We start from the raw sequence: 11,530 nt of genomic DNA, 5'->3' as shown, positions 1-11,530 counted from the left end.
AGAGTCCTACGAAAACCTACTAAATTGACCGATCCCCCCCGATTACGTCGATCAACTTATTGTGCTACCAAATCATGCGTAATTGTGTGAGCCTACTCATCAGCCGATTTAGTATGGCACCTATTTCATATTCAAGCGTAGCCCGATTAATCGGCATACTCAATAGGGTCATTGATTTAGTAGGGTGATTCGTAGCCAGACTAAATCGGCACCCAACTAAATATGTGAACGGCAAAATTTTTCAACTGTCAAATTTCCTATCGGGCATGCAGAAAAATTTGCGCGCGCGTTTATAACCCGATGTAAATAAACTTCGTTCAGCTGAATGCATAAAAAGTTTTCAAAATTATTGCTTTTTAATCATGTCCTCGTCAGACAAAGCTTTTGAACTGGTTCGGGAGTTGACGAGAACGACGGAAACCATACCACCTTTTAATGTAAGTATTAACGCTTTATATAGAAGTTCGTATGTCTTAACAATTTCATTAACTTTCAGGATGATGGAGTGCGATCAGTTCTCGAGGACATCAACCAAATCTATCAGGAAAACTACAGTGCAGCGTAAGTAGATATATATTTATTTTCGTATAACAATGGTATTGCAATTGTCCTCAACGTAATTCATAATTTCCTATACGTGCGCTACAGCTGGAAATGAAAGTATTATAAATAAAACTAATAAAAAATATTAAAAACTAACTAAAAAAAAATCGGTATCGAATTATGAAAACGGCGAATGCGCCAAGACCTTTGTTTTGAGAAAAACGCATTCCAAGTTTCAGGAAATAAAATCAATTTCCTATTTAGCTGCGTACAATCATGTTCCTAAATAAGTCGCTAAAATGCTTTCAAATTGATTTAATTTCATCACCCGATCGATCAATATAGCTTTTCCGTACTAATTACTTCAAAAAATTAATAAATATAACTGTGGGCCCTTTTACCACAGACTGATGCTTTCATTTTGTTCATTCGCCAAATTGGAGCGCCCTTTTGAATTGCAGAATGACTGTTCGCCTTTTGGATCACTCATTAAAGAAGCAATATTCAAGAAAATTTCGGCTTGAAAGCGGGTCCAAATGATCACATTAACACATTAGCACATTGAACGATCTTATAAATGCTGATTTGGGCTTCTCCTCGTCCTGGGAAAACAAATTTCGGAAACTTCAGTGCCCTTTTTTCATCTCGAAATAACTATTGGCCCTTTTGTTCGCGACGAAATTTTGAGGGGAAATAGGCGAATGAACTGTGGGATTACACACTGATAAAAAAAGCTATTCGCCTTATTTAAAAAATTAAATTTAACTTCACTAAAATAAGAAAAATTAAAAGGAGATCAAAAATTCGAATGTAAAATAAAGAGTTTATCGCATTAAAAAAAATGAAAAAAAAATGTGCCACAAATTCATACAAAGTACTAGATGAAAAACTCCGTTTAGTGCTCAAACAGATAAAATTGTTGATTAAATCAAGTGCCATAAAATGGGGTGAATACGGACAAAAATGCCAAAAATTATATCCCCAAAAGTTCCTTTTTTTAAGCGGCCCACCACACACATACTCCCCCACACCAAAAGACTCATTTGGGTCCTCTGGTAATGGACGCTCTTCTCACTCTTCTACTCTTCTCAGCACATCTGACAGCAATTGAGAAAGAAAGATTAATACGCGAGCAAATTCTACTCATGCTGAGAACACAAAAATTATAATTAATTGCGAGGAAATATGACGAATACTATTAATACTAATTTACACTATGAATCTCAATAGAAAAAAAAATTAATCTTAATAGATAAATAATAGATAAATTATACTAAAATTAAAATTAATTAAAATTTTTCATAATTAACGCTACAAAAATATAAACCTATACATTCAAAGCTAGCCTTGTTGAACTTGTTTAACGACTTATTTTTTCTTTAAACATTTGAAGCAGTTTGTTTTTGAATGTGGAACGACAGTTAGTTTCTTTCAGATCACTATTTTATTTGATTGGTCCGACAAAAGAAATTCTTTCCTGCCCTAAAGTTGCAAATGACCGACAGCATTGTAAATAATTCAAATAACGAGTATTGTGTGTTCTTATAGCAGCTCTCAATGTTGTAAACTGGGGTAGCACGGATACAAGAATAAATAACACGTAGTTACTTAACACTACATATTAAAATAGACGATTTATTGAGCTTGAGCTGAGATGAGCTTAGATAAACCGTACATTTCAGTAGCTGCTACTCCGTGATTGACAAGAACCATCAAAATTGTACATAGATCCAAATAATTGGGGCTTGGGATTAGCTTACCATTTTCTGTATACACGTTTCGAAGGTTCCTTATCTTATAACGGCGCTTGCCACGTCCTTACGGTTCATCGGGGAAATGGAAGGATTGTTAGTTCGACTTTCGTTGCTTCTAGAGACCGAATACACCTCTGAATCTCCACGGTCGTCACAGGAAGGGTAATTTGTTAGTGGGGAAGGTAATTAAGATCTGGATTCCCTTTGGGAAGGGATGTGATCAAAGCAAAGTTAAATATTTAATGATCGTCGCGTCGAAGGCAGGGTGGATAAAAATCAATGATTTTTTCAAAAAAATCGGATTTTTTTTTATTTAAATCAGATTTTTTTGATTTAAATCAGATGTTTTTGATTTAAATAAGAGTTTTCTTTTAAATTGAATTTAGGGGAAATTTTTTAGCATCCGAAAAATCTTCCATCATGTGGTAGAGCGGAATTGTTTGACTCAGCTTTATAAAGGCTGAAATCATGATGAATCATGATTTTTAACATTGATCAAAAACCAATGTTTTTCATACTAAATTGATATCTAACGACTCAAAACGATTGACGATTGACTTGGAAAACTCTGTTAAATTCCTTGGTAAGCTTACTCCTTTGTAATGCATGTGTTCCAATGTCCCCATCTAACTTTATAATTTGAATACAATTTTTTAAAGTTTTTGAAATTTAATCATTAATTTTAGTGAAAAATGAGTGCTATAATAAATAAAACTATTATTCAAATTCATCAAGCACTTTTTAAACACGATCTACGAGTTGGTATTTAGCAGTCAATCAGCCTTTCTTTTTCTCTTGGTTCAGAGAGAACAAAAGATCAAACAAATAGAATAAATGAAAAACATGAAAAATCAGAGGATTTTTTAACAAAAAAGAAATGAAAATTAACATTAAAGAAAGGAGAAAAAAATTTGAGCAGAATTTATCCAAAACCCATACCTCATTCGGCATCTTCGTCAATCACAAATTTCGAAACATCCACAAGGAGCATGGAAAATTCCCGAGGGGATGTATAAGACTTCGATGCTAAAAAACGTGAAAAAAAACATTCCAAATTCACAAAATTTCAGGTATTTTATTCAATGAGGAACTTTGATTTAAATCACTGATGGAAATCAAGTGATTTAAATCGTGATTTAAATCATGATTTAAATCACTTTGATTTAAATCAAATCCACCCTGGTCGAAGGCTATCGAGTTCCTTTTTTTTTGTTTAGAGCAAATACGTCGTGATCAAATTAATTAAAAAAAATTAAAAAAAAAAAAACAACCATTAACCATTCAAAACTTTTACAGTTTAACAGAATAGTATTATAAACTTTAAATCAAATCAACTAGGAAAGGTCATCATTGCACGCATAACATAACATTATCTGTTTCTTTGCTGTTAGTTACGAACTGCTAACCTGCATGAAAGTTGTTAATGAATCTGCAATTTGTACCCGGGGCTCCCCAATTTGTCACGCTAATATTCATCCCATTCCCCAATATTACAGAATCGTCTTACACGTTTTCCTCTATGTGTTCATACTCTCATACTGAAGAATTTGAGCTGATTTGGGGATAAACCTCAATAAACGGGTTTGACAAATAGTTACTTTTTTCGAGATGAATTATACCGCTTTGTTTAGCTCAATTCAGCTCAATTTCACCTCGCTAGGAGATAAGTTTAACCTTTTTTGGATTTACCTTTTTTTCTAGGTGAATTTTACTTTTTTATTCAGCTCAATTCAGGTGAACTTTACCTCGCAACGAGGTAAGATTTACCTTTTTTGGATTCACCTTTTTCTCGATGAATTGTACCTTTTTTCCAGCTCGATTCAGGTAAACTTTATCTCATTGTGAGGTGATTTTCACCTCGAAAAGGTAGATGTTAGCTTTTCGGCTTCCACGAGCGTTCGCCTTGCTATCTCGGTAAATTTTACCTTTTTATTATTTTTCGTGTACATTAGAGTGCCCCAAATGATCCGACATTTGAAAAAGTTATGCGCTGCAGGCTTAAATTGCTCCTAGGCCTAGTACAAGGTATCATGCCAAATTTGGGCCAGATCGGATCACGGGAAAGGGTCGCTCAACGAGCCTGAAGTTTGTATGGGATTTTGAGACATTTTGCTCATGGAGGAACATGAAAATTTGGTTTTTCATGAATAACTTAGGCCCCTTCGGTGGATTGGGAGGGATGAATGACCCCATAGCTGTTAAAATCCCAATGATCAAATAAATAAATAAATAAAAAAAAACCTTCGGTGGATTTTTTTTCGAATACGGGGTTTCTTAAAGCCTAAACTATGGCAAACATTTCATCCGAAGACTGCATCTCAATTCGACTTTTGATAAAAAAAAAAGTTATTCAGGGTCGGTGGTTCCACTCGATTATCCCAAAGGTAAGCCTTAAACCATGGTTTAATAGATTGTACTTGAGTCGGGATTTTATTCGTATATTTTCCCGTCTCATGTCCAATCATTGTTCCTTAGACGCGGTACTCTATCGTTTTGATATTGCTGGCAGCAATCTATGTGGTTGTGGCCAAGGTTACCATGACATCGAGCATATTGTTTGGTCGTGCGAGGTCCATCTTGTCGCCAGAACGAATTTTATAGACTCCCTTAGGGCCCGAGGAAAACCACCCTATGTTCCAGTGAGAGATGTGCTGGCTGTGATAGACTTGGACTACATGTTCGAAATATATCTTTTCCTAAAAGCTATTGATCTTCGTCTATAATTCTTTTTATTTTCACATTTCCCTATCTATCTTCTATCTTTTCTTCAAAAAGTGAACTAGATATAAGCACACAATTGTAATCAAACAAAACGAGTTTGGCTCCTTAAAGCCTAAAGGTATGAGCCGTTTCAAATAAAGAAATTACAAAAAAAAACAAAAGTTATTGTAAATTTAAATAAAAATTTTAAAAACGTCGCTGGTGAACTGGCAACAACACACAGACTTCCGACAATCTAGTACTTCACTTTTCTTTGTCGGAAGTCTTTCGGAAGTCGGAAGTCCGAACTTCCGAAGTAAAATTTAGTGCTGGCGCTATTATATTACACTTCAAAAATGGGGTAACTTTTTTTCAGGGTGATATTCACCACTGCTAATGCTGCATCAAAATGTTCGAAGCAGTGTCTCTCATTAATAGTGATGAATATGACCCTGAAAAAAATAACCCCATTTTTGAAGTCTAATAACTTTTTTATTATAAGTCGAATTGAAATGCAGTCATCGGATGAAATGTTTGCCATAGTTTAGACTTTATGAAAAACCGTTTTCAAAAGAAATCCACTGAAGGGGAGCTAAGGTATTCATGAAAAACCAAAGTTTCATGTTCCTTCAGAACAAAATATCTCAAAATCCCATACAAACTTTAGGCTCGTTGAGCGACCCCTTCCCGTGATCCGATCTGGCCCAAATTTGGCATGAGACCTTGTACTAGGCCTACGATCAATTTAAGCCTGCATCGCATAAAATTTCACAAGCTTGAAATTTCCTATACAAATTCGGGCAGTCTTGTATACATATCTTCGAAAATCATCAGTTACGTTGCATCACTAAATTAGGTCTAAATAATTTTCGTTCTCCAGCAACTGATACCGTAAATGATCATAAAATTTCTGTTAATTTCTAAGTTTTTTTTTTTTGAAGCATTCTATTTCTGAACTTAGAATATCTACGAAAAATCTAAAACTCAAGCGTTTAAAAGTCCTTTCAATTCAAATCAGTTTTTGCAAGTTATGTGAAAATTTCGAAACAGCTGAATTCATATAGAGGATCCATAGAAGTTCCGTATAGAACAAAAAAGGTTCGTTAGAAAGCACCATAGTTAAAATTGGTTTTCAAATTTTGTAAATCGCTAAGAATTCTATTTCGCTAGTATGGACTTTCCATGCTCGTTAAGAAGTCGAAATGAAGCACGTACGAAAAAAGATTTTCATAACTCTCGAACATCTTTTTTAGCTAAATTTAAACTTTCAATGCTCGAGATAAAGTTACTATGCAACTTTTAGCTTCCTGTGTAGTTTATACTTAAACGATCGAATGCTGAAAACAAATTTCAAGAATCGAAAAACTCCGTTTCAAACTAAAAACAAACAATTTATCGCTATTATGAGGGTTGTTTTTTTTAATTACCCTAACGTATATAAGTATAAATTACAGATTTTCTGAATTTATCCGTGCTTGCCCGGATTTAGTAGAAAACTGGAATTTTCCCGGATATTTTCAAATTAATTATTCAATTTAGCATAGTTCTCAAATTCACTAAGAGTAAGCTATAAATTTTTCTACAAAAACGATATTTTTTCAGTTTACAAATGAACATCAAATAAACATTGGGAGCTCATATGAATTTAACCTTCCAAAGCCGTTCGCTAAATATCCGTTTCGGGGAAATATGCGTTGTAATTTGATTTCGTTCTCCTGGCTGTAAATGTTAACCGATTTTGATGATATTATATTCATTGTGTAGGTAATTTATTCTAATTACTCATCATTTCAAAATAAAGTCGATATGTATTACCAGGATTTCAGAAACTGGTTCAGAAAGTTAAAAGTCCGAAAAATCAATTTTATTTTTAAAATACTCATAACTTCTGACAGCTTTTCTGTATTTAATTATTTCATTGATGTTTGAAATTGTCAAGAATCCATCTATCCGACAATGTATAAATATGTTGGGGTCCAATGAAAGTTTTTACCGCAATGACAGATTTTCCGGTAGAAAAAAGTCTTACTTAAAAAAAACGACATCCAGTTTTTGCTTTGCTTAGCTGTATTTCATTTATCAATGAACCGATTTTAGAAACTCAAATTTTAGTTTTTTGACGTTAATTTGATCATTATTTTCATAGAACATACTTGGTCTGTCAAAACTACCAGTTCATCAGTATATTGGAATGATGATAAAGATGTTTGAAATGTGCGCTTCGGGTCATATTGACCCGAACGGCTTTGGAGGGTTAACGTGGCCGGTGTGCTCCTATTAAAAATTTAAATTCAATGTGATTATTTTTATTTATGTCTTGATTTTTTCTTCACATAATGCCTACACAGCAAAAATTATTTGCTGTAAAATTACGGTAAATATCATGTAACAAAAAGGAGCAGGACAATTACCGTAATTTTACAGGTCGAAAAAAAAACACGTGTCCTTTATTTTTAAATGAACAAATTTTTTACAGGTAGGTTTAAAATTACAGACCTGTATTTTTTTATTCCTGTAACGGCTTAGGCTCGATACTTTTAATGTTTTTTTTTTTTTAAAAAAGGTCAAATATTATCAATATAAACCAATTTATCATAGTTTGGATTGTCATCAATTTTATTTCATTTAAATGTGTATCTATTTATTCAGTCAGTTTTTAGGAATCCATTTCGGAGGGCTGTTTTCACTGGGATACATATCTGACATTTTTAGATTTTTACCCGTTTGATTTCGCTTTAAAAACTAATCAGAGAAACAAACTGCCTATGCTGACCTGTTTTCACAATTTCAAATTCTGGCTTTAATGTAGCTACGTGATCACTAATCTTCTTTTCAAGTTATATTCCTGTTTTTTTGGAATCCTTCTACAAAAGTTAGACCGCTTACCGGTGTAGCTCATAAACCTTCCGAGCGACTATGATTCCAAAAACAGCGTGGCTCCCAGTACCAGCCTGCAGAGGATAAATGAAATTGGGGGGGGATTTCGCTCGAATTTACTGTACTTTTCCTCCTGTTCGAAGTAGCTTTGTAGCTGTTGTAGGGGAAACCATTGATCAGCAGTTCAACGAACCTGAAGCAGGATGCAAAAATATAAATTTGAATGCCATTCATTGATTAAATTGTAACGCACCTCATTGATTTGATAGTTCGTTTGCACCTCAACCGTTTATTTTGTCCGCATCAGCTGGTCCTCCTCAAGGTCGAACTTGAGCTTACAATCGGCTGCGTCACTCTTCCAGTTGGTTCGAGGAATCGAACGATTTCCGGGATGCTGCTTACTTTTTTTCTGCTGCTTGCCTGCCCGGATGAACGAAAAAAGTTTTGCAGGAATAAGAACAAAGAAAGTTTTATTGTGAAACCAAAAAACTTACCCCGTTCTTCCGCATACACTTCTTTGGGCATAGCAATTTGTTTCTCTCGATCGACGGCCATCATGACTTGCTGCTGATGATCCTGGGACAAGAAAGGCAGCTACACACAAAAACAAAGCATAGTAAAATTACTAGATCCGTGGTTTAAATGAACAACACGCAACCATATTTTTGAGTCAATAATGTTTTGTTCTTGAAATTACTACGCGCATTGTAATTTTACTATGTGTTAATTTTTGCTGCGCATAGTAGTTTCGACTGCATTCGTAGTAAAACGGTCAATGATTGAATGAATTCTTTTTCTTCGTGCATTGTAAAAGTACAATTTTCCATTATAAAAATAACACATTAAAATAAGTATCGTAGCATGGTATACAATACAAAATTACCATGATGCATGATATAAAGGCCTCAAAATAAAATTCATTTGTAACCAATACAAAATTTTATTTCCCAAATTTTATTTTTCAACTTATTTTATACGACCACGGTCGGGGTCGGAGGAAATTGAGATCACATCGAAGACTACACCTAGAGCCTGAAATGAAAAAAGGAAAACAAGAAAAACATTAATTTTAGGAAATAGGAAAACTGTTTAGGTTGCTTATTCAATAAGCAGTAGATTGACTTATCAAAAAACACAATTTCACTCACCTGAAAGACTGCATCCAACGGCCCGGCAGATGTAAGAAAATCCTTCGTCCCAGTGTTCCCCAACGTTTTCACCGGAATTACGCAGACCAGATAAGTGCTTAACAAATTTAGAATGCTTATCCGTTAAAGATATTAATGAATGAGTATGCATCCATGATTAATGCATTAGTAAACATTGCTCATAAATATTAAGTTCCTACTATTTTTACCAAATCTAGAGATTTTTAAAATTATGTGCATTATGTTTGAGATTTTTTGAATTGATCAGTGATGAAATCATAGGTTCAGTCAGTCACAGTAATGCCGTTAATCAATCGTGTGATATTTGATCTCACATTTTACGCCTTTTGAGAGAATTCCCTTAAGAAGATTTTCACAATCAGTATTGTATTTCAACAGTATGTCGTACAATCAAACGAGCGACCGTAAATACCTGCCTCTGGTAATGTACCGGCACAAGCTGATCCAGCGGCAGAAACGTTGCGTAATGGTGTATCTGTACAATCGGATCCAGAAGCTAAAGAAGGTCCGTTGGCATCTCGGCGCCACCTTGCCTGCTGACATCAAGGCCAATTTGAACGAACCGGAGCTGCAGTGGTTCAACAACTATTCCCGCATCCTGGCCAACTACATGATGACGATCGGGGACGATGGCCAGGGTCTCAATCTGACCAACGATATCAAACCGCCAAAATCGCTGTTCATCGAAGTTCGCTGCCTCACGGATTACGGTAAGTTCGAACTCGAAAGCGGTGAAATTGTGTTGCTTAAGAAAAACAGCCAACACTACCTTCCAAAACTCCAATGCGAGGCCCTCATCCGGCAGGGAATTTTGCAGCACATCGTTTAGGTTGTAAGATATTCCAATTTTCCCCCATAGAAACCGAAAGGATGAGAAATGAATTTACAGCAAATAAAGTTATTCAAAATGGTAATTTTTGACGGAATTCCTCTGCGACTGCGTACCATATGCGGAAATTTTGACTTGAATTTCCGAACTTCACGGGTTCATAAACTGACGGTAAAAAGGAAAAAACCGAAAACGGAAAGAAATCCCAAAGTCATAAATGGGTAAATTATCTCCCAGCTTCTGCATAATGTTAAGGGAAAGCCAGAGGAAATCCTAATCTTGATCACATGGCGCCTGTGAAGGCTTCAAAATACCCAACATCTCTCGATTGAGCTGTTCTGCATATTGAGATGAGCTGGGCATTGGCGCTTAGCTCGGCAAAGCAAAATGGGAAAGTTTAAAATTATTTTATTTACTTAATAAATACGAATAGGATTACCTATTCTTGTTTGGGAGGGTACGACTGTCCAAAAAACAAAAATACACGCCCGTATTGTTGTTGGGCAGAAAGCGGAAATAATTATGGAATTTCCGCCTGGAGAGACCAAAGAGGAAAACCAACTCGGTGTGAAATTCCGCCTGGCTTTTACGCTTGGGGGATGGCCCACAAATGGGATGCAGTCCTCGAGCGAGAGTCTCACGAACGGCAGTGTTGCCAGAGAAATAGAAATTTTTCTTATAAATATTGTTTTTGTGTGAGATTCGATATGAAATAAAAATAAAATGAAGAAAGATCATTTCAGGATATATTTTTTCTAAACTTTTAATATAATTTGAGTTGTACAATTAGTATCGACATTTATTTCTGTGAAATTTCCCAAACATCCCAGGTAATTTGTATTGTTTAAAGTCTATCAACTTAATTAACATGACTCATGTTTTAGCCGATCAAATTTGATTTTTTTTCAAGGAATGTATTATGTAGCATTATTGGTGTTTCTAGAATATTTTCTTCCCTCCCAATGCAAAACAAATCAACTTTTTGGGATTTTTTTCTGTATCTGTTGAAGGCTGCGAAATTATTGGAATGGAGATACAAAGTTCTCTGTAAAGTCCAATACAAAGATGTTTTGATTGTATGTGAATTTTCTAGCAACGCTGTCAAGATAAATCGAGCCAAATTCAGAAACTTTTTTTTTGTTTCGATTGTATTCGTTTTAACATCTTTATGTCATTCGCAGCTTTTATCAACGATGCAGTTGTCGAACAGTTGTTGAAAAATTTATCCGATACAACTGTGTTTGACTCTTGAGCTCACGGACATCGGCTCAGGACTCAGGAGCAGGGACGGGATAATGTCATAGTCATGAGCCAAAAACTGCGAGTAATGATCCATTCTTTTCCTCACATGTCGTTAGTTTAAGATTTTTTTTTAAATGAAAGCATGCTATGAATGATTATTTTGGTAAAGAAAGATTTTTCCATTCTGTCATTGATCATTGAAATCTCCAATATATCGGTCATGACATGATAGTTAAAATGGGTCATGACTCATGAGAAATATCACCTATTTTTTTTTGCAACTTTGTTTGCCAAGCTGATTTTCAAATGTTATACTACGGCAAATTTTAACTAACCATAGTGTGTGGCCGAAGATTAATTCTCGGTTACACGAAGTGAGACGACGCCCATTCGGCCTTCGGCTATACATTTGGAAG

The 11,530-nt window shown here is 35.0% G+C and overlaps 1 protein-coding gene across 1 annotated transcript; it reads left to right on the top strand.

Annotated features, from left to right (window-relative positions):
- The first annotated feature begins 272 nt into the window (after positions 1–272).
- Positions 273–9,957, top strand: LOC129759650 (DNA replication complex GINS protein PSF1-like). Its single transcript, XM_055757157.1, has 3 exons — positions 273–437; positions 497–561; positions 9,422–9,957. The coding sequence occupies exons 1-3, from the start codon at positions 363–365 to the stop codon at positions 9,870–9,872; spliced, it is 591 nt and encodes a 196-aa protein (XP_055613132.1). The 5' UTR covers positions 273–362; the 3' UTR covers positions 9,873–9,957.
- Positions 9,958–11,530: the final 1,573 nt, after the last annotated feature.

This window comes from Uranotaenia lowii, unplaced genomic scaffold (assembly GCF_029784155.1).
Source record: "Uranotaenia lowii strain MFRU-FL unplaced genomic scaffold, ASM2978415v1 HiC_scaffold_23, whole genome shotgun sequence".
Classification (NCBI taxonomy): domain Eukaryota; kingdom Metazoa; phylum Arthropoda; class Insecta; order Diptera; family Culicidae; genus Uranotaenia; species Uranotaenia lowii.
Note: the sequence above shows the minus strand (reverse complement) of the source record. Positions and strands in the feature narration are given on the sequence as shown.